General features: G+C 43.9%; 1 protein-coding gene across 5 annotated transcripts in view; it reads right to left on the reverse strand.

Annotated features, from left to right (window-relative positions):
- Positions 1-27,746, reverse strand: part of SLC12A8 (solute carrier family 12 member 8) — a 142,358-nt gene that overhangs the window by 31,265 nt on the left and 83,347 nt on the right. For all 5 annotated transcript variants that reach the window (XR_009350922.1, XM_059162936.1, XM_059162938.1 and 2 more), the window contains 3 exons: positions 20,080-20,167; positions 18,511-18,598; positions 4,966-5,112 (listed from right to left, as the gene is read on the reverse strand). Coding sequence is in view for 4 of the 5 variants with exons in the window: in XM_059162936.1 (XP_059018919.1) it covers positions 4,966-5,112; positions 18,511-18,598; positions 20,080-20,167 (323 nt within the window). In the remaining variant the exon portion in view is untranslated. The remainder of the gene's footprint in view (positions 1-4,965; positions 5,113-18,510; positions 18,599-20,079; positions 20,168-27,746) is intronic.

A 27,746-nucleotide genomic window follows, 5' to 3' on the forward strand; every position in this document is an offset into this window, starting at 1 on the left:
GCTCCCATCTCCTTCACAGTCAACAGTCTGCAAGGGGAGGAGGGGCAGACCTGGAAGCCTCTTCCAGATCCAACCTGTAAACCCCCCACATGTGTTCCTCCAGGTGCATTTCCCCTTCCTGACCATCAGAATAAAGAGCAGCCTTTAAAGTCACAGGCTGAAGATGGCAGAGTCATCAGCCTGAGTCTTCAAGGGCCAGAGGCCCTGCTGACCTAAAACGTCTGCCCAAGAGTTTCAGAGTAAAATTCTGGGAGGAAAAAATAAGAAGTAAAAATACACTTTGACTGACTTTGAGGATTACATTTTTTGGGTAGATTTGCTACAGCTGTTTAACACACTCTAACAATAAAACTACTAAGAATAAAGTAAATCCTTAGAAACTGCAGAGAATTTAAAAGGAAGGTGTTAGGTAAGCTGAAGGAAATGCTAATGATCCATGCCAAGATGTTGACAAGGACAGGTTGTGAAGTGTTAATAATGGTCAGACCTGAACTTCTGTAACCCAAAGACATCATGAAGAATGTAAGAATAAGCCACAAAAGGGGAAAAGATATTTGCAACACATATAACTAACTGACAAAGGGTAACCCAGAATATTGAAGAATCTTTACAAAATAATTAGAAGAAGAGAGAGAACCCACTAAAAAAAGCAAGCAGAAGAATGTCTATGAAACATATGAGAGGTACCCAAGCTCCTTAAGTAATCAAGGAAATGCAAATTAAAACCACAGGGAGATTCCATTAAACACCCACCAGATCAGCAAGAATTAAAAAGTATGATAATATCGAGCGCTGGCACAAACACAGAGGGCTAGGCATGCTTATCCACTGCTGATAGTGCTGTGAATTAGTACAAGTACTTTGGAAAAAGAGTTTGGTATTATCTAATAAGTGGAAATATATGGACCTTATGGCTTAGCAATTCCAGTAATGGGTATATGGTCTGGAAGACCTCTACCTGCGAACCTGTCCACTAGTACAAGAATGTTTGCTGTACTGTCTTGTCTGTAGCAGCCCCAAATTGGAATGTCCAACAAGAGCAGAAGGGATAAATAAATTCTAGCAAATGAGGAAAAGCTATATAGGGATGATAATAGACAAGCTGTTGCTACAAGTGAAAATGTGGATGGATCTCATAACGTTGAGTGAAAGAGGCGTGCTGCATTTATATAAAGTTTAAAAACAGGCAAAATTAAACAATTCTGTTTCACGATGCATATGGAGGAGTCCAACCAGGGGTCAGCAAACTATGGCTCTGGGGCCATCTGGCCACCATCTGTCTACCCATGCCCACGGGCTAGGAATGGCTTTACATTTTCAAACAGTTGGGGGAAAAAAAAATCAAAAGAAGAGGAATATTTTAAGACACACGCAAATTACATGAAATTCAAATTTTGGTATCCATAGAAGAGTTCGACTGGAACACAGCTCCACCTACCCCAACAGGTGTGTCTGTGTCTGTGATGACTTCTGAGAAATAGCTGCAGAGCGGAAGGATTGTGACAGAGACCACAGGGCCTGCAAAGTCTAAAATACTTACTGTTTGGACCTTTCCAGAAAAATTTTGCCCACTCCTGAGGAAAGCCATAAAGAAAGCAAGGCAGTTATGATCACAGAAGTCAGGTCAGTGGCAACAGCTACCACAGGAGTAGGGACGCGGCTCAGACCAGAGAGGGCATGTGGAAGTGACATCCAGGGGCTGGGAGTTTCACTTCAGTTATTCCCTGAAGTGTTCACATTGCCCCTATGCTCTTTTCTGTATGCTGAATGCCCCCCCAAAATTGGGGGTGCTATGGGAGATGCCTGGGTGGCTCAGTTGGTTAAGCGTCTGCCTTTGGCTCAGGTCATGATCTCAGGGTCTTGGGATTGAGTCCTCATAGGGCTCCCTGCTTTGCTTGCTTCTCCCTCTGCCTTGTCCCTGCTCCTGTTCTCTCTCACTCCTTCTCTCTCTCTCACTCCCAAATAAGTAAATAAAATCTTGTAGTTTCCATGCCCACTGTGAAGCCTAAATTGGGCTTTGAACTCAGGATCCTGAGCTCAAGGCCTAAGGTGAGATCAAGAGTCAAATGCTGGGGCATCTGGGTGGCTCAGTCATTAACTGTCTGACTTCGGCTCAGGTCATGATCCCAGGGTCCTGGGATCGAGCCCCACATCGGGCTCCCTGCTTGGCGGGAGCCTGCTTCTCCCTCTCCCCCTGCCCCCTGCCTGTGTTGTGTCTCTCTCTGTCAAATAAATAATAAATTTTAAAAATCTTAAAAAAAAAAAAAAAGACTCAAACGTTTACCTTACTGAGCCATACAAGTGCCCCTCTCTCAAAAAAAATTTGAAAGTTTATTGTCTCTCCCATTAAAAAAGAAAATGTGCTAATAAAATCTAATCATGTGTAAAGGAGCTTTGCAGAGAAATAAAATTTCAAAGTTAAAAGGCAAGTGACAAACTAGAGAAAACATTTGTAACACATATCACAAAAGTTGCCCTCCGTAACAAAAGAAGAGCTCCTAGCATTTGAGAAGAAAAAAACCAATGATCACAGAAAAAAAAATTTTTTTTTAAAGATTTTTTATTTATTTGACAGAGAGATCACAAGTAGGAAGAGAGGCAGGCAGAGAGAGAGAGGAGGAAGCAGGCTCCCAGCTGAGCAGAGAGCCCGATGCAGGGCTCGATCCCAGGACCCAGAGATCATGACCTGAGCTGAAGGCAGAGGCTTAACCCACTGAGCCAACCAGGCACCCCAGAAAAAAATTTTTTAATTAAAAAACTTAAAAAATATACAAATATAAATGACTCTAAGAAAAAAACAATGTCCAAACTTGTTCCTATAAGAGTAATGCAAACCACAAGGATCCTGAGATGCCATCTCCCACTACACAACTGGCAAAAATTCACATCTGACAATGAACCCTGATTGCTAGTAATGTGGGACCCAGGGCAAATGGTGGTCGACACACCCTATGTCTGAATATTCACAATTACAAACCAAGCTAACAAACTGTTAAAGCAAAGGTATTCTATCCTCCTTCCTTGGCAAACAGAGCTTCAGGACAACAGAGAAGGCCAGGTCCAAGGTTAGAATCCTTAACGTTCCTCAGAATTCCTCACTGGAAGAGGGCCACTCCTCCCATCCTTCTCAGACCATACCATGGGGGCCTCACACCCACATGGGGACTGTGGCCTATTCCCTGGTCCTAGAAAGGACAGGCCCAGGGAAGAGGCCCTTACAGACTCTGCACGTGGGTTGCGGGACATCTGGGCAGAGAATTCTGAGCAAAAGTGTAAATGATCCAGGTCAGCACACCTAGACCGTCCAGAAGTGGGGCATGGGATCCGGGTGGACCTATCCCCTTGTTCTCATGAACTTCTTATCCCAAGGACGAGAACAGAGTCCTAGAAAGCAGGGTGTTTGAACCTGTGTCTAAGAGTGATGCTGGCTGTCAGGACACAGGAAGAATTAATTATACATTGCTGGTAGAAGCACAAAATGACACAAATCTTATGAGAGGTGTTTTGGCAATATCTATTAAAATTAAAAATGCATTTAGCCTTTGCCACAGCAAATCCACTTATGAAACTTTATCCTGCAGATTTATCTGCACATTAAATAATTACACATACAAAATTATTCCTTGCAATACTGTTTAGTGGAAGCCACACAAGGGTTGATCTATAGGAACAGGTTAAATAAACGACAGTGAATCACACACAATGAAAAAAGAATGAAAAAGTTCTCTCAACATTCATATGGAAAGATGATTTCTATGCTCTATTAAATGAAGAAAAGCAAGGTATAGAACAATGTGTTAGAATACTATCTTTGTGTAAAAAATAGAATTATTCATAAAAAAACTAATAAAAACAGCTGCTGATAGTATATGGGTACAGGTGAAGAGAGAGATAATAAAAGACTTATGAGAGGAGCAAAAATTCTCAATGTATACCTTTTATATCTATATAGTATATATTTATATAGTTTACATGTAAACTATATGTAATTTATATGAATTTATATGTAAACTATATAAATATATAGTATATATTTATATCTATATAGTATATATTTTATACTATATAGTATATACACATTCTAAGCCCTGTATATATACTACCTAATAAAAATAAAAATAAAATAAAAATACATGAAATTTAAGGAAAGGCATATACACAGAAGGTAAAGACATGACAGCCAGAGCTCCAACCCAGCCAAGGCTGACTGACAAGTAAGGGGAGGGTGGTAAGGGAGGACTGGTGGCCCTAACAGAGAGGGATCTGGGGTGGAAGGGGGGTGGGGAGGGCCTCTGTGGTGCTCCGACAAGATAGAGATGACTATTTCTCACATAAACTGCATTATTGGGAAGTGGGGTTCTCTATTTCTCTTTTTTCATGTTAGGTTTTAGGAATGTCTTATTCAATCACCCCGTGACTCAATCAAGCTACACTTGGGAGTTCAGGTCATGAGGACCGATGGGGGCCCAGAGGCCCAAAGTGTGGGAAATCATCATACAGCAACCCCAAAGGGAAGGCAAATCTCAAGGGCAGAGTTAGAGCTGCAAGGTCCAACTCCCCTCCTTACCAAGAGATTTTTTTCTCCTATTCTGAACTTAAAGGATCCTGAATTTGTTTTTATTAAAGCATGTGACACTCCCTTTCCCTGCTGCTCAGGGTCCCAGATATCAGGATGACAGTTATCCAATCCAGGGCTAAGGGGTCCCTGTGACTGTGACATTGACGTGCTTTGTCCACCTGGCTCCAGCCTCAGGTGGCCAGAGAACAGGGGTGAGAGAATGACCTTTGCATTCTCATTTTTTCCACTCTGGAGAACTTGACCACTGGCTCTAATTGGAGAGACTGAAGCAATGTATTGGCCAATAATCAGGTATAATATACAGCAAATGTAGTATCATATACAGCAAATGACAATCAAAAGTACAAATATATGTTTGTACATTTCTTGAAAAAAGGATCACTCACCCCTTGCCCCAGACAGGCGAGCACAGGAATCACTTTCTCTTGGGCAATGCACTGCAGGATCCGGGGAGCTCCGTAGAGGCCTCCCATACAGGAGGCCAGGGATGAGATGTATAAGCCCAAAAGAAACAGGAAGCCCACCAGGGATACCTGTGTGAGGAAGCAGGTTCATTACCTAATGCCAGAATCCTCTGTCCCTTTCCATTCCCCCAGCCCCCACCCATCTGCACCCCACTGATCACTAGTCCTCTAAAGTCAACCTCCCAGGTAGGTTTCCAACAGCCCCAGCCCCAGCCCACTTCATTCATACCACCGCTGTACCAGTTCAGCTCACTGTCACCTCTTGTGTGGACGACACAGAGGGTCTCAATTTGAGTACACACCAGACTCATCTAGAGGGCTTGTTAAAGTACAGATTTCTGGTCCCCGCCTCAGAGTTTCTGATTAAGCAGATCTAGGGAAGGGCCCAAGTATTTAGATTTCCAACAAGCTCCCAGTTGATGCTGCATGGAGGGTCTGGGGAGCACACTTTGAGGACCATTAGCCAACTGCAATAGGAATTGGCCTCCCACCTCCAAGCTCTACCCATTCTGAATTATCCCAAAGCCTTGGCCAGATTGAGCTCTCCAAACTCAAACCTGATCATCATGCCACTGCCAAAATGAAAGGAGCAAGATGGTAGAGGAGTAGGAGACTGAGATATCATCAGGTCCTGGGAGTTGACAGTTATCAAACCATTCTGAACACCTACAAACTCAACAGTAGATAAAAGAGAAGAAGAGCAGTAATTCTAGGAACAGAAAATTGACCACTTTCCAGAAGGTAGGACGTGCAGAGAAGTGAATCCGAAGCCACAGGAAGATTGACCACGGTGGGGAAGGGGCCGGCTCCCAGCAAGTGAGAGAGCAATGGAGCACAAAATACAAACTTTAGAAGTCTGCTCCACTGAGGGATGTCACTCCAGAGGTTAAGCAGGGGGGGGGGGGGGCGGGGAATGATAAGGGGTGTGGTGGAGCCTCCACAGGGACAGTGTGGTCTCAGGACCTGCAGGAACACAAAAAGACCAGGGGTGTCTAAGTGTGGCAGAACTCCTAGGTATCAGAGCAGGGAATCCAGCTACAGATACAGAGCCAAAGAGGGGATTCTCGGCTCGGGGTTACCTAAAACCATGATGATGCACAGTTGGACCACTGCTCTTCAAGCAGGGACCCCACAAGTGGCAGATCTGGAGAGACCCCCCACCCCATTCCTCCTCCAGGAAGAGTGGCACAGGAATGCATGGCAGGAATCTGCTGAGTTTGGAGACTCCAAACGGGGCCATGTGTGAGAGACAGAAATGCTCGGTCACAGGCTGGGTGATCTCCAGCCTGATCACATTCTTTCCTCCTTTTTCCCCTTTTTTCAACCAACTTCCTATATTATCAATTCCTGTTTTAGAGTCTTTTAAAATTTTCATCTTAACAGTCATATTCTGTTCCTTCACCATGTTTACCCTTATTTTTGTATATATATGTTTTTCTTTCTTTAACATTTTGGGAGGCAGTTTTTTCTAACAGACCAAAATATACCCAAAATCAAGTGTGTGCCTCTGTTCTATTCACCAGTCTAATATATATATATATTTTTTTCCTCCCCCCCCCCTTCTGCTTGCCCCAATTTTGGGTCTCTTCTGATTTGGTTAGTGTATATTTTTATGGGGTATTTACTACCCTTTTAGTATTTTGTTCTCTCATTCATCTATTCTTATCTGGGTAAAATGACAAGGTGGAAAAACTCACCACAAAAAAAAAAAAAAAAAAAAAAAGAAAGAAAGAAAGAAAAGAAAAGAGGCAGTACCAATGGCTAGGGGCATAATCAATACAGACATTAGTAATATGTCAGAACTAGAGTTCAGAATGTTGATTATCAAGGTGCTAGCTGGACTTGAAAAAAGCATAGAAGATATTAGAAAATCCCTTTCTGGAGAAATAAAAGAACTAAAATCTAACCAGGTTGACATTTTTAAAAGCTATTAATGAGGGACAATAAAAAGTGGAGGCTCTTACTGCTAGGCTAAATGACGCAGAAGAGAGAATTAGTGATATAGAAGACCAATTATAGAGAATAAAGAATCTGAGCAAAAGAGAGTTAAACAACTGGACCATGAGGGGAGAATTCAAGCGATAAGTGATACCATAAGACAAAACAATATTAGAACAATTGCGATCCCAGAAGAAGAGAGAGAGAGGGGGGTAGAAGGTATATTGGAGCAAAGTATAGCAGAGAATTTCCCTAATTTAACAGAAGGAACAAGCATCAAAAACCAGGAGACACAGAGAACCCCCACTCAAAATCAATAAAAATAGGTCCACACCCTGTCATCTAATAGTAAAACTTACAAGTCTCAGTGACAAAGAGAAAATCCTGAAAGCAGCTTGGGACAAGAGGTCTATAACATACAATGGTAGAAAATATTAGATCAGCAGCAGACCTATCCAGAGACCTGGCAGGCCAGAAAGAACTGATATGATATATTCAGAGCACTAAATGAGAAAAGTATGGAGCCAAGAATAATATACCCAGCTAGGTTGTCACCGAAAATAGAAGGAGAAATAAAAAGCTTCCAGGACAAAGAAAAATTAAAAGAATTTGTAAACACCAAGCCAGCCCTTCAGGAAATATTAAAAGGGGTCCTCTAAGCAAAGAGAGCGCCTAAAAGTAACTGACCAGAAAGGAACGGAGACAATATACAGTAACAGTCACCTTACAGGCAATACAATGACACTAAATTCATATCTTTCAATAGTTACTGTGATTGTAAATGGGCTAAATCTCCAATCAAAAGACACAGGCTATCAGAATGGATAAAAAAAAAAAAAAAAACAAGACCCATTGATATGCTGTCTACAAGAAACTCATTTTAGACCCAAAGACACCTCTAGATTTAAAGTGAGGGGGTAAAAAACAATTTACCATGCTAATGGACATCAAAAGAAAGCTGGAGTGGCAATCCCTATAACAGATAAATTAGATTTTAAACCAAAGACTATAATAAGTGATGAGGAAGGACATCTCTGTCTGTCCAACTAATATCTCAGCCCCTAATGTAGGAGCAACCAATTATATAAGCCAATTAATAACAAAATCAAAGAAATGCATTGACAATAATGCAAAAATAGTAGGAGACCCCCCTCACTGAAATGGACAGATCACTAAGCAAAGATCAACAAGGAAATAAAGGCTTTAAATGACACACTGGACCAGATGGACATCACAGATATATTTAGACATCACAGATATATTTAGAATATTCCATCCCAAACAACAGAATACATATTCTCTAGTGCACTGGAACATTCTCCAGAATAGATGACATCTTGGGTCACAAATTAGATCTCAACCAGTACCAAAAGATTGGGATCATTCCCTGCATATTTTCAGACCACAATGCTTTGAAACTAGAACTCAATTATAAGAGGAAAGTTGGAAAGAACTTGAATACATAGAGGTTAAAGAACATCCTACTAAAGAATGAGTGGGTCAACCAGGAAATTAAAGAAGAATTTTAAAAATTCATGGAAACAAATGAAAATGAAAACACAACTGTTCAAAATCCTTGGGACGCAGCAAAGGCAGTCCTGAGAGGAAAGTATATAGCAATACAAGCCTTTCTCAAGAAACAAGAAAGGTCTCAAGTACACAACCTAACCCTACACCTAAAGGAGCTGGAAAAAGAACAGCAAAGAAAGCCTAAACCCAGCAGGAGAAGAGAAATAATAAAGAGCAGAAATCAATGAAATAGAAACCAAAAGAACAGTAGAACAAATGAATGAATCTAGGAGCTGATTCTTTGAAAGAATTAATAAGACTGATAAACCCCTGGCCAGACTTAACAAAAAGAAAAGAGAAAGGACCCAAATAAATAAAATCATAAATGAAAGAGGAGAGATCATAACCAACACCAAAGAAATACAAACAATTATAAGAACATATTATGAGCAACTATATACCAGCAAATTTGACAATCTGGAAGAAGTGGATGCATTCCTGGAGACAAATCAACTACTAACACTGAATCAGGAAGAAATAGAAAACTTGAACAGACCCATAACCAGTAAGGAGAATAAAGCAGTCATCAAAAATCTCCCAACAAACAAGAGCCCAGGGCCAGAGGGCTTCCCAGGGGAATTCTACCAAACATTTAAAGAAGAATTAATTCCTATTCTCCTGAAACTGTTTCCAAAAAATAGAAATGGAAGGAAAACTTCCAAACTCATTTTATGAGACCAGCATTACCTTGATCCCAAAACTAAAGACCCTATCAAAAGGGAGAATTACAAACCAATATCCTTGATGAACATGGATACAAAAATTCTCTCCAAAATACTAGCCAATAGGATCCAACAGTACATTAAAAGGATTATTCATTACAAGTGGGATTTATTTCTGGGCTGCAAGGGTGGTTCAACAGCTGCAAATCAATCAATGTGATACAATACATTACATTTAATAAGTTTACATTACATTTAATAAGAAAAAGAATAAGAACCATATGATACTCTCAATAGATACTGAAAATGCATTTGACAAAGTATAGCATCCTTTCTTGATCAAAACTCTTCACAGTGTAGGGATAGAGGGTACATACCTCAATATCATCAAAGCCGTCCACAAAAAACCCACAGTGAATATTATTCTTAATGGGGAAAACCAGAGCTTTTCCCCTAAGGTCAGGAACACAGCAGGGATGTCCACTAACACCACTGCTATTCAACATAGTACTAGGAGTCCTAGCTTCAGCAATCAGACAAAAGAAACAAAAGGCATCCAAATCAGCAAAGAAGAAGTAAACTATCACTCTTCGCAGATGATATGATACTTTATGTGGAAAACCCAAAAGACTCCACTTCAAAACTACTAGAACTCATACAGAAATTCAATAAAGTGTCAGGATATACAATCAGTGCACAGAACCCAGTTGCCTTTCTATACACCAACAGCAAGACAGAAGAAAAAGAAATTAAGGAGTCAATACCATTTACAATTGCACCCCAAACCATAAGATAGCTAAAAATAAACCTAACCAATGAGGGAAAGAATCTATACTCAGAAAACTATAAAGTACTCATGAAAGAAATTGAGGAACACACAAAGAAATGGAAAAATGTTCCATGCTCACGGATTGGAAGAATAAATATTGTAAAAATGTCTATGCTACCTAAAGCAATCTACACATTTAATGCAATCCCTATTAAAATACCATCAAATGGAACAAATAATCTTAAAATTTATATAGAACCAGAAAAGACCCCAAATAGCCAGAGGAATGTTGAAAAAGGAAACCAAAGTTGGTAGCATCACAATTCTGGACTTCAAGCTCTATTACAAAGCTGTAATCATCAAGACAGTATGGTACTGGCACAGAAACAGACACAGATCAATGGGACAGAATACAGAGCCCAGAAATGGACCCTCAACTCTATGGTCAACTAATCTTCAACAAAGCAGAAAAGAATGTCCAATGGAAAAAAGACAGTCTCTTCAACAAATGGTGTTGGGAAAACTGGACAGCCACATGCAGAAGAATGAAACTGAACCATTTCCTTACACCACACACACACACACACAAAAACCAGACTGCAAATGGATGAAAGACCTCAATATGAGACAGAAATCCATCAAAATCCTTGAGGAGAACACAGGTAGTAACCTCTTCCACCTCAGCCACAGCAACTTCTTCCTAGAAACATTGTCAGAGGCAAGGGAAGGGCAAAAATGAACTATTGGGATTTGATCAAGATCAAAAGCTTTTGCACAGCAAAGGAAACAGTCAACAAAACCGAAAGACAACTGACAGAATGGGAGAAGATATTCACAAATGACATATCAGATAAAGGACTAGTATCCAAAATCTACAAAGAACTTATCAAATTCAACACCCAAAGAAAAAATAATCCAATCAAGACATGGGCAGAGGACATGAACAGACATTTCTGCAAAGAAGACATCCACAGACACACAAAGAAGTACTCCACATCACTCGGCATCAGGGAAATACAAATCAAAACCACAATGAGATACCACTTCACACCAGTCAGAATGGTTAAAATCAACAAGTCAGGAAATGACAGATGTTGGCAAGGATGTGGAGAAAGGGGAACCCTCCCTACACTGTTGCTGGGAATGCAAGCTGGTGCAGCCACTCTGGAAAACAGTATGGAGGTTCCTCAAAAAGTTGAAAATAGAGCTACCCTACAACCCAGCAATCGCACTACTGGGCATTTACCCTAAAGATACAAATGTAGTGATCTGAAGGGGCACGTGCATCCAAATGTTTATAGCAGCAATGTCCACAATAGCCAAACTATAGAAAGGACCTAGATGTCCATCAACAGAGGAATGGATAAAGAAGATGTGATATATATATATATATCACGTTTTTTGTGGACGGCTTTGATGATATTGAGGTATGTACCCTCTATCCCTACACTGTGAAGAGTTTTGATCAAGAAAGGATGCTGTACTTTGTCAAATGCATTTTCAGTATCTATTGAGAGTATCATATGGTTCTTATTCTTTTTCTTATTAAATGTAATGTAAACTTATTAAATGTAATGTATTGTATACAATGTATTGTATATATATATATACACACACACAATGGAATACTATACAGCCATCAATAGAAACGAAATCTTGCCATTTGCAATGATGTGGATGGAACGTAGAGGATATCATACTAAGTGAAGTAAGTCAGTCAAAGAAAGACAATTATCATATATCTCTGATCAAATGGAATTTGAGAGGTAGGGCAGGGGGTTGTGAGGGGTAGGGAGGGAAAAAATGAAATAAGATGGGATTGGGAAAGAGACAAACCATAAGAGACTCTTAATCTCATGAAACAAACTGAGAGTTGCTGTGGGCTGGGGGGGTTACAGATAGGGTGGTTGGGTTATGGACACTAAGGAGGGTATGTGCTATTGTGAGTCCTGTGAAGTGTGTAAACCTGATGATTCGCAGACCTGTACCCTGAGGGCAAATAATACATTATATGTTAATTTAAAAAAATGCAAAGAAAAGATTTATCAATGGCTCCCCACAACTCTGGCATCTTCAGCCCTTCCTGGTCTGTGACCTTTGTAGCCCCAGACCCCCCCACACTCAGACTCTCTGTCAGCACATTTCCCTGCCTAAGAACACCCTCTGTCCACACCTTATCTCCTCATTGTCTGTCTCTTACATCCAGGTGTGCTTCAAGACTCAGCCCGGTCCTCTCCTCCTACATGAGATCCTCCCCCGGCCCCTCACAGCAGGGGCTGCTCCTTAGGGCCTGAAGCACCTTAGCCTGAGGCTGGGGGACACTCAGCACACTGTGTCCTTTAGTGGCCCCAGAGGCCTCATCTCTGCAGGGCTCCTGTCTTGTTCATCCTGGTATATTTGGTGCCAACACAGAGCCATAAATGTTGAACGGATGAAGGAATGGGCTCCATGATCCACGTGGCCCACAGGTCACTAACAGAGTAAGAGGGGATGCAGTTGTTCTGCTTGGTGTCGACTTGCAAAGGTCAGCATGGCTGGCCACGCAGCTGGGCCAGAAGCTATGGGTCTGGAACCTGCCCCGCTCTCCTGAGCCGGCCTTCCTCTGTACCCACCAGGAAGTCTCCCTGCTTTCTGGTTATTTGAGGTCCCCTTCTCCATTCTACTTGACTGTAGGCATGGTGGCCAGAACTGTATGTTCCAAGGGCTCATTTATCCAACTATCACAGATGAGTTTGCCCTAATTTGCATGGTCCGGTCACACCCTTCATGATGAAGCTTCTCCACCTCACTTTTTATGTCCCTGCTTTAGCCATCACTGGGTCAGTGGCACTGAGCTACATGGAACACCAGTGAATGTCGCTGTTTTCTTCAATGTCACCAGCATACTCCCCACCTGTGTTGTAGCCCATGACATGCGGGGGTTCTCCTTCAGGGCAGCATAAGCTCCTGCGTCTCGTGCCCCCTGCCCTCGCCCCATCACCCCAAACAGTCTGGCAGACGGGCTCCACACGTGCCCATGAAATTCATGAGGTTTTGAGACTCATGCCCTGGATGCCTCACAAAATTGTTAGATGGGGATGCCTGGGTGGCTCAGTCGTTAAGCATCTGCCCTCTGCTCAGGTCATGACCCAGAGTCCTGGGATTGAGTCCTATATCAGGCTCCCGGTTCTGCGGAGCACCTGCTTCTCCCTCTTGCCCTGCTTGTGTTCCCTCTCTCCCCCTCTCTCTCTCTGTCAAATAAATAAATACAACCTTAAAAAAAATCATTAGATAAATGCTTCTATGACCAACCCCCAATACATTCTGGTATGCATTCTTTTACCTCTAATCTTTGTTTCTGTCTTCTTGACCAAACACATCCTATATTCACTGTTTGTTTGTTTGTTTGTTTGTTTTTTAAATACATGGACTCAGGTGCCTGGCTGGCTCCGTCGGTGGAATATTCAACTCCTGATCTCGGGGACATGAGTTGGAGCCCCACACTGTGAGTAGAGATTCCATTGGGAAAAAAATATGTAGATGATGTGATGAAATTTTATCAAAAGCGTCTAGAAAATGTAACTAGGAGTTCTCTACTCTGGCTATACCTAAGAATCCCTCCAGAGTTCTGGCTTTATCAGTGTTGGGTGGGCACTGACATCGCTGATTTTTCAAAAACCCTCCAGGCCATTCTAATGCGCAGCCAGGGTAGAGAATTGCTGGATGAGACGCAGTGTGCCCACCCCACTGTCCCTTCAGAGAATTCTCCAGAAGACTCAGGCATGGTGTCTCCTTGCAAAAATTTTATTGCTTCTTATCCAAAAGGTTATATATATTTGTTAAAAATTTTTTTGTTTTCATTGAAAGACTGTCCATTTACTCAGATTGGAAATGAGATGGCCCAGTCTGGCTTCCTCCTTGTGTGGAGCTGACCCAGGAAACCGGGGTCTCTAGTACGAGGGGCTACAGTGACACCAAGGACTGGCCAGCCTTCCCACAGTCACTCCCTGGGCCTCCTGCAGAACCTTTGGGCTGGTGCCTGGAGAGGGGACCATCTAGGCATAGCAACTTGTTTGTGTCCAATGTGGCAACTGTGTTTATAACGGGCTGTTCCCTCGACTATCTTTTATATAAAACTACTACTCTGTCAATTTTCTGAAAAATATATGAAATGTTGGTGGTTGTGTCTGGATCAATGATAAAGACTCCATTCTAGCTCTCTCCCATATGTAGCCTGTCTCTCCCTTCCTATATGTCATCCATCCACCCACGGGAGCATTTGCTGAGGACAGGGGACATAACTGGCCCAGCGCAAGGCAGACATTACAGTTAAAACAGGGAACTACACAGCTTTGCTCCCAGCCCTCAGAGAATTTCCTCACTTTCTCTCTTTATACGGAACTGTGAGCTTGTGAACTGTGACAATGGAGATGAAGTGAGCTTGAGCAGACGTGTGTCACAGTTCTTTGCAGGGGGAGCACTCTTCTGTCATACAGCTGTTTGAACTATCACAAAAAAAGCTATCTTCCCAAAATTATTGAGGTATGAACTACCCTAATTTCTTCCTTCAGTAACTCCTGATGAAAATTATAATTCCATCTCCTTTCTTTTCATATTTTATGCTGGCTACCATCAGAGCTTAAACCCTTGAGAAATCCCACCTGTCCACCGCTGTTCCCGTCTCTTGAAGGGCTGAACTCCAAGTCATTTGCAAGGTGCTCATCCTGCCACATCCGATTCCTATGGCCCCTTGACATTAGCGAGGAGTACATCCTGACCTCACACAATCCCAAACTGTCTCACAGTCCCCTAGTTTTCTCCTGCATCAGATCTCCACAGACATGAGTTTCCTCACACTGTCTCGACTCCACAAAAGGACCCATACCTACACATTCGGTCAAGTTTTCTCACTTGATAGCCATTTTCCAGAAGGAAGTAAAGTTGGCTTTAGTTCCTGAGAGACAGCTCTGTGTCCCTAATGGAGAGCAGAGGACAGCCAGCCCAGGGAGGATGGGGGACACTGAGGAGCTGGCTGGCCTCCTACACCAGCCGCCCTCTGATGTGGGCGCTCAAGGTCCCTCTTGAACACATGAAACCATGACTGTCAAATCTAAGAATGATAAGAGATTACTCTACAGGATACTCCCCCCCCCCTTTTTAAAAAAAAGTTTTATTTATTTATTTGACAGACAGATCACAAGCAGGCAGAGAGAGGGGAGGAAGCAGGCTCCCCGCTGAGCAGAGGCCCGATGCAGGGCTCAATCCCAAGACCCTGAGATCATGACCTGAGCCAAAGGCAGAGGCCTTAACCCACTGAGCCACCCAGGCGCCCCAGGACACTTCCCTTTTAACAAAGATGCTTCTGGGGTGCTTTTCCTACTTATTTGTTCTTATTTTGCTGGTTGGCAAGCTCTAGGCTTCCTAAAGTACTTGGTCTTTTTGATGTTTAATAAACTTTTTTTCTTCCTGGACTATATACAAGTTTATTCCAAAACAATTATTTATTTAATCTATTTAGTTTTACCTCTGCTAATACCTATTCTTTATACAATTCCTCTCTTCATAACTGAGTAATATTGGGATGGACTAATTTTTGCCTATCCAGTTAAATACGGTAGATTTGTAAGAAAAAAATATGTCCCACCTATAAGGTTCTCCCTGTTAAGGAGTGTTCAGAGGAGTCAATATTTAATAAGACCTACTGTATACCAAGTATTGTGCTTTACATAGATTACCTCAGAGGCGCCACAATGTGCTAAAGACTTCTGAAAGAGCGTAACACTACGGGGTGGCTGGTTGGCTCTGTTAGAACAGGCAACTCTCGACCATGAGGTTGTGAATTCAAGCCCCATGTTGGGCATGGAGCCTGCTTAAGGAAAAAAAAAAAAAAAAGCATAACACTATGGAGACTGACCCCCAAGAGCCAGGCAAAAGTTTCTGTGGGGTAGGGATATAAAGCAAAAAAGAAACTTCTTAGAGAAACCATAGGCTGGGAAGCCAAATAATTAGAAATAGATTGGAGAAACTACAGGAAACCCCGAAAGAAACAGACAAAATGACCAGCTGCTGGTCAGTGGAAAGGAGTCCAGGGTAGCTGGCAGCCACTGAAGATAAGTGTTCTGGCAGAAGGCAGAGAAGTACACTGAGGAGTTTCCTGAGAGCCATCACCAAGTGGGAGGAGCATCCTGGAGGCCTGCCTGGTCTCTGCCCGAGGGTGAGACCCTCAGGACACACAGACCAGACTGAGGAGGCCTTGCTTCCTCAGGGCCCAGGAGAGCTCGGAGATGGGCTGGCTGAGAACTCAGGCCACAGCTACGATGAGCAGCTGAGATGAACAGTTTACTAAAACCATGTCAGGGTGGTACGTCAGGGTGGTAAGCCATGTGGGGGGACCATGGAGGAGACTGTGCATTTGTACCTTCTGACCTGTGCAGGTGGCGCACGCACACACACACACACACACACACACACACACACAAGTTCTCCAGGCACTGCTAGGAAAACCGGCCATGGCCCAGCTCACTGCTGAGTTCAGACCAGCTACTACAGCCGAGTCAGTGCCAAGGAGGGACAACAGACAGTGAAAAAGGGGGAAAGCCAAGGTTGGAGGCTTTGGGTGGGTGGGAATATTCTGTGAGATCCCCTTTGTAGGTGGGGCCTGGGGGACAGCAGCGCAGCACAGTGCCCCTGTTCTGGAGTTGCCCTGGTGGGTTCTGTGACTGTCCACTTACTTGTTGTACCAGCCCCGTTTGCTATTGGGAACCAAGAGCAGTACCTTTCCTGATTTTACAGACTTCACAACCACCTCTTCCAGGAAATGGTCTATTCTCCAGGAACCAAACCTTCCACCTCTCACCCTGGCTTGCCCACAACGGTACTCCCATATATTATGGCCAAGCATGGTTCCGCGGGTGCCCTGCTAGCAAAATGCTCGCCTACCTGTTTCAATGCCTAGGACAGGTGGCACGCCAAACAAGCTTTCCTCAGTTCTAGTGGTGGAATTTCCACCCACAAAAGCTTTCCTGAACTGTCCGCGGAGATGTTTTCCTCTCCTATTGCGGCCTTCCTCGGATACAGGCTGCCTATCCTCCCGTATCCCTGTTCTTTGTTCTCCCTGCAAAGGAGGGGAAGGAGGGGAGACAGGAGCCCCAGACCAGGGGATAATTTGCCTTGTTCCATCCAAATCAGATTCCCTCCATGAGGGAATCTACTGGAAAGGAACCTACTTTGGAGGCGGGCAGAGCCAGCTAGCTAGCTAGCCAGACACTGGCAAGTTGCAGACAGCGGCCAGCAGAGCCCCCTGGTCAAAGAATCAGCTATTCCCAGAGGCCTTTAATTCCTCTGATGCAGCCAAGCTTTTCATTCCGAGATTAGAGAAAAGGCCCATGGGAGATGAAACTCAAGACGGAAGCTCGCCTGTGGGTATAAATTAGGGCTGCAGATTCCTTCCCTGAGAGCAAGTGTCTTGCTGGGGGTCTAAGACTGTGGTCCCAGGAAGGGGGAGGTGCGAGTGCCCTCACTACCTGAGCTGCTCCCCCTTTCGAAACCTGCTTTCAGAGTCAAGACCCCTGAAAATACAGATCATTTTTAATCTACCACCTACATCTTAAAAAGAAACTCATGTGAATGTGGAAACCAAGCCCAAGTGCAGCTCTAAAAAGAGTTCAGTTTCCTGCCCTGGGCTGCCCTGCGTGAACATCAGCAAGGTGGTTTTGCAAAGCCTCACGCCAAGAGAAAGTGCTACTTTCTCCCAAAATTGGAGGAGAAACACTTAGGAGTTAACTAAGAAAACTTTCCTAGCCTTCTGCGTTTCTCTGACAAATGACAGGAATCTCAAGGTCCACTTTTCCTCCAAGAACTTAAGGAAAGGTAGGAATTTTGGGGGATTTCCAGAAAAGCATCTGGGAATCTTATTCTCCTAGGTTCTAGAGATGTCAAATGAGTGTCCTTGACTGTGACCTGACCTCCAGCCCCGTTAAGGGGCAGCTGTGGAATGTGAGGAATTTGCTAATCTCCTTCTGGCAGGGACTACTGTTCTAGAAACAAGGGTGTTACAGCCAGATCAACCCCAGCCCACCCCTGGGGAGAGCCTCTGGAGCCAAGGTCTGCAGAGGGCAGGGTGGGCCGCCCTCTTGGAGGAGGGCGCTGGGCCTCCTCCAACTCCCTCCACTTTGCTGCCTCCTCCCCACCCCTCAGCATCCAGGGAGCAGCCCTTTTCTGCTCATGGTGGAAGGTGAGGCGAGCGGCAGAAATGAAGGGCTGGTTGAGCTAGGAGTTTTCGCTGATGGCACCCTTTGTTTCTGTCCTGAGTTTTGACACAAAGAGATGCTTGTGTTCCTCTTACTTAGTCCCTGCTCCGTAAGAAAAACCTGTACCTTTTCCATGTTTTTGAGCCCCCCCTCGCCGCCCTCCTGCACACACACACTTTAGTCCTGGGCCCAGGCCTCTCGGGATCCCCAAGCAGGACTGCAAGGGGGAGGCAGCCATTTGCAATGGGAGCCAGTGAAAGACCCATCAGACGGAGACGGTCGGCAGTGCAGACTCACCCACCTTTTCCGCTATCAGGAAGTCATAGCGAAGGGCCTCTCGGGTGCAGGCAGCGCCCAGCAGGAAGACGAATACGAGGTACAAAAACCACCTGCAAAAACCCCAAGAGTGGAACAGAGCTTACACCCCCGATGTGCGCCAAGCCCGTGCCAGCCCACCTCACTCAGCCCCCGGGTTGGAAGGGAGGACAAAGGCCAGTCATGAAGCCTCCCTCCTTGTCTGAGGGGACTTCCAGCACTACTTCCCCTCTAGCCTATCTCTTGCCAAAGAATGTATCATCGTTTTGTCTCTTTCTTACTTGAAAGAGAGAGATGCCCTGAGGGCGCTGGGAGTGGGGAGCCGGAGACCACCGGCCTCCAGGTGGCCGGGACTCAGGCAGGGTTGACCGGCAACCCCACAGCCCCCCTTCGCACCCTTGAAGAACACGCAGATGGTCTTTCAGGTTTCTTGGGCTGCTGTTCCTTGGATCCCAGATGACAGAGAGCCGGGTCAAGTGTGGAAAGGGCAGCCAAGACCCGGCCCTGCCCCTAGACACCCGGTGACCTTGAATAAGTCATATGATACTCCACAGACTCCTTCCCATCTGGGCAGTGAGAGGATGGGCCAAGGGTCTCCCTCCTGGGACCTCCCAGCTCTGACCCCAAAATGAGGCAGGGTTTTTTTCCTTCTCTCTTCTTCCCAACACCCAAGCGATCTCTGCGGCCTTCATCCTCTGGCCGGCATGCCGCAGTCCTCGGCACATGTCGGTCTGGTGCTGTGTACCGGACGCCGGGAGCCACTCTCATAAGCTAAGAGCAAATTCAACTTTGTGAAACACACATTTGTATTTTTAAAGTACCACGGTCAAAGTAACACAGGCACGTCATCCTCATGTCTATGCCTCTCGCATCCCCCCCAGTGAAGGCAGAGAAGCTTCTTCCAGTGGTACGGAGAGCCCCACAGAAGGCTCTGGAAGCTCAAACAGACCCAAGGCCACTCAGTCTGCTCATGGGGGTGGCGCAGTGGGAACTGAAACCCCCAGAACCTTGGAGTGGTGGGGAGAGAGCGGGGGGAAGGAAGAGAGCCTTCACACACAGAAGCCATTCCACGGTCGCTGGGGCAAATATATTCTCAACCCCATTTTATGAGAAAGGAAAACAGAGGCTCAGAGAGCTAAGTACATTGTTCAAGGTCACCCAGCCACCCAGCAGCAGAGCTGGAATAGGAATCCCAACCTGAGGGCAAAACTCTTCACTGTTCTATTCCTCCCAACAATCCCGGAAAGTCAATGGTTAAAAAATCCCCAAGTTCAAAATGGAAGTGGGGGAGGAGGAGGGGCAGGAGGCTGAGGAAGAATAGAAAGAAAGGATCCATCTCCTCCTCCTGCATTCCCAGGCAGGGGGTCTGAAAGGGCAGGCTTCTGAACCCACCAGACGTGAATTTTCCAGCTGGCTGAGTGTTAAAAGGAGAATTGGAATATGAAATAGATTGGCCACAGTTGGGGCACTCTCAGAACAAAAGGAGCAAACCCTCTTTTGCCTAGGGTTTTCTCTCCTTCTCTCCAGCTGATGGCCACCAGGGGAACTTACTTACGAGATGCCAACAGCTGCTAGGGAGCCCAGGGGGATGCTGGCAGCGGGCTCCCGGAGGTCACCCCCCATGTTGAAACCGGCCATGACTCCTGAAAGACACCCAGACAGGGGAGATGGGTGAACAGTGTACACCACTCCATGAATTGCCTTCCCCTCGCCAGGGCCCTCTCCTGGAAGCTATCCCACGGCAAGCCCTCCCATCTGCAGTTCTGGCAACTGAGCTTCTCCATCTCCCCTGGCAACTGGGGAGGCATCCGTGGGGCATGAAAGGGACCTTTGTGGGTTGGATGATGCTTGGGAGGAAAGCCTTGCTGGCTACAAAAGCATCTTACGGCCCAGGGCTAAGTAATGAGGGTGAGTGAGACATCTGGCAGGCTGCACAAAGGTCCTGTGGCCACATACTGAGCTCTGCTGCACGCCCCCCCAACTCCCTGGGGAAGCTCAGCCTTAGCAAAGCACCTGGTGCCCCCTCCCCAGCTGAGCTACTTGCCTCTGCTGCCCACTGACTGCACTGGGGTTCAGGTATCCTGGGAGCACGTCCCATCCAACAGCCAGAGCCAGAGACCAAAGGGCTCTAAACAAGTTCCAAAGAACTATTGTGATGCTACCATACCAACTGAGTCCCAAGCTCCTTCTCCTCAGTGCCTCTATTCCCCAACATTTGTGAAAAGTCGTAATTAGTCATGATGGGGAAGGAGGACACCATGTGGGACCGTGAGAAGGGATCATCATGTCTGTCCACATTCACCCACACAAGAGACCAGTAAGACTATGTGTTCTGAACAACAAAAGTGGGTCCAACCCACAAGCGCTCTACAAGTCTTAATCAGGAAGGTCTCACAGAGGGGTGAGTGCATCTCAAATGTGGCCTTGTGGGAAGATTTGCATAGGCTTAGGGAGAGATATAGGCCTGATCCCATCATTAGGGATTGAACACTTCCAGCCTGACAGTGCCTGGGCTAAGGTTTTCCATGCATTTTTTTTTTTTTTTAATCTTGTTCAATCCTTACAACAACCACATCACAAAAGTAGAATTATTTCCCCCATTTTATAGAAAAAGAAACTAGTGCTCAGAGAGGTTAAAGTGGCTTAGGGTCACACATTAATTAAGTGGGAAAGCTAGGATTCAACCCGTCTGACTCTGAAAATTACGTTCTTACCACCCCTGCTATAATGCTTGCAAGAGCGCAGGTGGAATGGGGTAAAGTGAAGACAGGGAGGCAGACAGTTAACGAGGGCCTATTTCCAAGGGTGCCCTAAATGGGGGACCCGCACTGGGACCTGCATATGCATTGACCAGCAATACCACTACTGGAACTTCCACCTCAGTAAATAGTCAAGAATATGAGTGAAGATGTAGCCAGAAATGTCTACAAATTCTTGTCTATACTAGTGAGAATAAGAAACAATCTAGTATTTACAAATAGGGGAATGGTTAAATAAGTGATGATATATCATTCAATAAATACCAGGGCTCTGTGTTGTCAGAGATATGTTGTGATGTGGAAAGATATTTAAAAAGCTCTTGTTTCATTTTCAGATGCATATTATAAAACAGAACATATGGTATAAGCCCATTGTTGTAAAAAAAAAAAAAAAAAAGACAACAGATCAATGTATGCATAGGGTAGAAAAAAAAGGAACCAGGACATATTTTAAAATGCTAAACATGGAAAAACAGATCATTTTTCATTTAATTGCATATATACATCGTCCCAGCTTTCTACAGTGATTGTTTTGAAATGGAGGTTTCTTAAAAGGTTGTTTAAAGTGCCACATGAGGCACCTTCTCTTTCCTCTTGTTTCCCTTCTTCCCAAGATCCTATTTGAGGGTAGGAAGGGAGAAAATGGATCCATTTGGGATGGAGGGTTGGGAGGGAGAGCTGTGAGTAGAAGAAAGGTCGCTCCAGATGTCTGGCATATAGAGAATGGAGAAAATGACCCAGGGTGAAAGAGTTAGAAAACTTCTCCAGAGTATCTGAGTAAACCCAAGGAAAATGAGGACTGGCCATGTGGATGTTTGCTCCCCAGTGAAGCCCTCCTCAAGGGCTGGCCGTACTCACAAATGAGCCACAGTCAAGTCCCCTTCAGGGACACAAACCTACACACTCCCCAGCCAGGAATCCACGCCAGCAGCCCAAGATTGCCAGGGGTGTGATGAAAACCAGCAGCAGATATATGTGTGATAAAAATAGAACAACCTGGGCTGGAAGGAACAAATAAATCAGGACACAGAGGAGAGTTTTGAAGAAAATAATATTCTATTTTTGAAGAAAATCATATTCTGAGAAGGATATTATCTCTATAAGGCAAAGTGCAAGGAAAACAAAAAATAATCCAAGAGCAAAAAAAGAACTTTTAGAGATTACAAACACAATCGCTAATATTAAGAATGCAATAGAGGATCTGAAAGATAAAATTAAGTACCTTGGAACTGAGAACAAAAAGATAAAGGGGTACAAAACTTGAGCAAAGGAGCACCTGGGTGGCTCAGTGGGTTAAAGCCTCTGCCTTCGGCTCAGGTCATGATCCCAGGGCCTGGGATCGAGCCCTGCATTGGGCTCTCTGCTCAGCAGGGAGCCTGCTTCCTTTCCTTTCTCTGCTTGTCTCTCTGTCTACTTGTAATCTCTGTCTGTCAAATAAATTTTTAAAATCTTAAAAAAAAAAAAAAAAAAAAAAAACGAGCAAAGACCAGGAGAAACAGAGGACCTATCTTAGAGCTCCAATATCCAACTAATAGGAGATCCAAAAAGAGAGAAGAGAGAAAACAAAGGAAATAACCAGATAAATAAACCAGAAATAAATAATAAATAATCAGAAATAAATGTCTCCAAACTGAAGAAGACACAAGTCTTCAGGTTGAAATATTCCACAGAACAGACAGCACAAAGAACAAAATTTAAGATGTCCATACCTAAATGTAACATTGTACAATTTCAGGAAAAATCCTAAATATTTCCAAAGGTAAAAAACTAAGCACAAAACAGAACAAAAATTAGATTTGTTTTTGGCAAAAGTGAATGCTAGGATGGAGTGCCAATTTTAAAACTCTGAGAAAAAATTATTTTGAAACTAAAATTTTAGCCAGATTACCAAGTAAGTGAAAGCAAAGTTATGCAGACAAGGGCTCAAAAATTTACCTCCCACATATAATTTCTGAGGAAGATACTAAAGCATGCACTCCAGGAAAATGAGGGAGGAAAACATGAGAGTGGTGATGACTCAGGGATGAAGTAAAGTTCCCAAACCACCATTGTTACTGTGCAGAAACCAGCAGGGACTAAGGCAGAAGGCTGGAGGCCCCAGGAGGCATGCCTCTGGATAGGAATTGGATTCAACCCAATGAACAGTATGATTAACAAACTGAATGATTTTTAAGAACATGCTAAACTGCGTATTTTGGCAACAAGAGAAAACAAAGTTTCTTGAAACTCCAGGAAAAATGAGCAAGAAAGTCAATGTCTAAATATGACTCAAACTAAAATGTCATGGCATGATTTTACATAACTAATGGAATATTAGAAAAAGTAACCCATTTGGCCATGATATTAGAAATATTCTCCCATAATGCCACAAGGACCACATCAGAATCACAGCAAAAGAAACAGAATTCTAGCTACTATTTCACTCTTCATTGAACGACAGCTACCCGTCATAATTGTGTATATGTTTACTGTATTTTTTTAACTTCTAAAAATTGACTTATAGACAAAGCACAGAGGACATAATTCTAGTTACAAAATAGAATATGAATATTTTCTACCTCAACAACATAGAGGTCAAAGTGTAGCTAAACTGATACTAGGAACCAATACCCCCCCCAAAAAAAAATAATAAAAGAAGAAGAATTAGAAGTAGAAGGAATGTAGAAAGCACTAATATCTTCATTGTAGTAGTGCTGAAAAACAAAAATATTAGTCCCATGCTCTTGCACTCAGGTCTGGGTTGGCTGTTACAAGCTCCGATTAGTTTAAGAAGAAAACTTGAAAGATGATTCTAATAATGCCTTTCAAGCTAGCCATTACATTTGGGAGGTAGATAAAGGAAAGGCTAGTGAATATATACTAGTTGCAATAAATTTTAAGGTAATTCTAAACTTATTCTGTATCTTATTATTGTAAAGGAGAATATTGAAGTGTTTGCTAGAAAGAGCAAAGAAATTTCCAAGAATATTGAGCAGTTTGTCTTTGAAGTTACAAAGATTGTTAACTTATAAACTTAAAAAACTTTAATACATTTGAGTGTGTGTGTGTGTGTGTGTGAGAGAGAGAGAGAGAAAGAGAAACTGTGTTTGTTCACTTAAAATTGTAGACTATAGTTTTTATGGGATTTTGCCTACTCACCTGCTAATTGTCAACTTGTTATGGCTTCCCTGATATTGTTCTAAAAATGCAAATATAATAGGATCATGTAGATTACCTCCAATTAGGGATTCCCTTAAGATAACTGAAGTATTCCCTGTAAAAATATTTTACACATGAAATAAATATGAGTCTAATACATTAATCTCATAACACAACATTGAATTTCAATTTTCCACACCAATAAGAGTGAAGGGATGTAGCCCAAAACTGACAAAATAACAGAGATTTAAGAATATTATTTAAAATATGGGGCACCTGGGTGGCTCAGTGGGTTAAAGCCTCTGCCTTCAGCTCAAGTCATGATCCCAGGGTCCTGGGATAGAGCCCCACATCGGGCTCTCTGCTCAGCAGGGAGCCTGCTTCCTCCTCTCTCTCTGCCTGCTTGTGATCTCTGTCTGTCAAATAAATAAATAAAATCTTTAAAAAAAAAAAAAAGAACATTATTTAAAATTAAAAGGGTAACAATAACAACAAAAAGCAATGTAACTATCAAAAATTAGGAAATGGATAGAGGAGCATGTAAGTAAGGCGAACTTTATTTCCTAACAGGCAGTCAATAGTTTATGTCTTTCATTAAACAAGTTACAGGTTCAAGCTTCCTGCTTGGTAATACACAGCTAGCTCCCAAAGTGCTGAAAATGATTAAAAGCGGCTGCCCAGATGGAAGGGTATCGGGGGTGGTGATGGGTGGGAGTGGGAGACCACCGCTTTCTATCATAAGCACTTCTGTAGGATTTTCTTTTTTGTCAGATGCAGATCTTATTTAAATCACAAAAGGATGCCCAGGACCTACCTCACTCTGACCAGTGTTCCTGGGACTGGATCCTGTCACTGAGGCTCTTTTCAAAGGCTAGGGCTTCACCGCTTGCTCCCAGAGCAATCTGGTGCCAAGGGCATCCCTGGCCAAATCTCCACACTTACCTAACTCCCAGACCCCACTAACTTCATCCACTAACAGCAGCCCTTACTGGACCTCCTGAATTCTGACCCCCTGCAAAGGTTCCCACCTGTCATCACATTTACTGGTACCTCACATGACTGGTCACATTCCTTCCCACCATCGACAGCAGCCTCCTTCTGCCCACAGATACCACCCCCCACCCCCGCCCCTAGCAATTTTATGCCCATTCATTCAGCATCGTGAGATTACATACTTGCTAATGACTCTTTACCATTTTAGTATGTCCTATAGTTTGTCACATCATTTGTGTACCTTCCATCAGATCATTTACAAAGACCCCCAAGAGCTCCCCTGGTATATATACACGCTCTGTCTAGGAAAGTGATTGATTAATCCTAACTGCTTCCTGCTTCCAAACAGGTTCTGCATTCGTAACAAAAGCCCTTTCTTCTCCCACGAATCACACAGTCAGAGACCCAACCTTTGATTACAGGGCCTGCTAGCTCGCCTGGTGTGGGGCACACAGGGCTCCTGGTCAGTGGGAGCAGAGACGACACACGTGGAATGGGCCAAACCCAAACAGCCAGGAAGCTGGCTCTGTTGGCTCTGTTCTCTGACAAAAGAGAGAAGCCAGAAGGTAGGTAGTCAGTTCGCTGACACAATGCACCAAAGCCAGGGAAATGCCCACTAGGCGGGTCGTTCCTGCTAGGCTACCGTGGGCCGGCTGACGTGGGCCATCCGGGCACACCTGTTAGATTGGCTCGCACACTGAGGCTTTCGCTTTCAGAATTTCGCCTGTGTGTGATTACACGATTCCTGAGCAGATGATCTCCAGTTTTGGTGAATTAGAAATTTCTTGCTTGTCAGTTGGATCCAGAAAAATTATTTTGATTTAGTAGCTTTTTAGATACACTTGTCAAGTATTACGGAGATTCTCGGATTTGGCTTTCCATCTGCTTCTGGTGCCATTTTAAGATGTTATCGTTAATGTTAGAGCTGGATTTAGGGTGGGTGTAGCAGAACAAATACTATTTACCAGAACACTAATATCCGGATGTTTCATGGATATTTAAAAAAAAAAAAAAAAGCTTGGGAAAATCTTGATTAAACAAGAGTAGAGAGGTCTTTACTGCTGGACTTATCAGTGCCTACGATATGCTTTCATTGTCCACCTCTAAGAAATGTAATACACAGCGGTTCCCAAAACTTATTTAACAATATTACACTTTTTTTTAAAAGGGAAAATTATTGATTACTAGTATTCAGGGGAACACAGTGTGGGAAACTCTGTGTCCATTTTATAATTACTATTAGTCTTTATGCTTTTCTTGGGAGGCTTCCTAAAACTGCTTAAAATGGCTACTTAGAATAACAATTCTTAAAGCTGGTACATGTCTTAGAGTCATCTACTCCTACCTCTTATTTCACAGATGAGGAAAATGAGGCCCCAAAAGATGGGATTTTGCCCAAGTTTTGTACCAATGGCAGCGCTATCTTCAAGTCCCCTGATCTCAAATCGGTGTTTTTTCCGCTACGTCACAGAGTCTCCTGGTTTCTACCACCCACACTTTTCTTGGATTTCCTTTTTGTAACAGAGTAGCTGTATGATTCATCTGGGGTTACCTCCCCGCCCCTCACCCCGAGAAGGTTGAATTTTTCAGTTTTGATCAGCACTACCCACTGGTTTACCCACGGGTTCTTTCATCCCCAGTTCCAAACCACTCACTAGTCTGTGCCTGTCCAGGGTATTTCCCCTCCTCATAGGTCTTAAACTGCCTGTTCCGGGAAGCAGTTAATTGCTTTACCCGAAACCACATTTCTCTCTGCATCAGGATAACTATATAGTCTGTGCTTTGTTACCATGTGACTTCACAGCTTCCTTCATATGGTTAAGTCTTCTGACTTGGTCTTCCAGCCTAGTTCTGCTGCCTTTCAGCATGTGCTTACTGTCTCAGCTTTTACAAATGTGTAACATGGTGTTGGCCGTCCCCTTGCCAGCTTGGGTTTACGAGGCCAAACTTCCGGCGACACCCATAGTCTCCTGGGCACTGACACTGTGCCTCTAGTTTGGGTAGGGGCCACCAGGTGAAGAAGGGGCTTGGGCTCGGTGCCGCATCGCCAAGGTCTGACCTAACAAAGGGCATAGACGGCCAAGAGAGAAACTCATCTCCTCTACGTCTCAACAATACACCTGCGGTTAAGAACCCGTATAAACGTCAAATAAGCTTGCTTACAACATTTGCGAGACTGCGGCCATGTCCTTCTGCCCCCAGTCCACCCCGGCGCTCACAGATCAAAGCCTTCACTTGCTGCCTACCATCACAACCCCACTTCCTACCCTGTACTCTACTTTGTTGCTGAAACTGAGAATTAGTGAGGCGGTAAAAAAGCCCAATAGTTTTC

The sequence above is a fragment of the Mustela lutreola genome, chromosome 2, assembly GCF_030435805.1.
Source record: "Mustela lutreola isolate mMusLut2 chromosome 2, mMusLut2.pri, whole genome shotgun sequence".
In the NCBI taxonomy this organism is placed as follows: Eukaryota; Metazoa; Chordata; class Mammalia; order Carnivora; family Mustelidae; genus Mustela; species Mustela lutreola.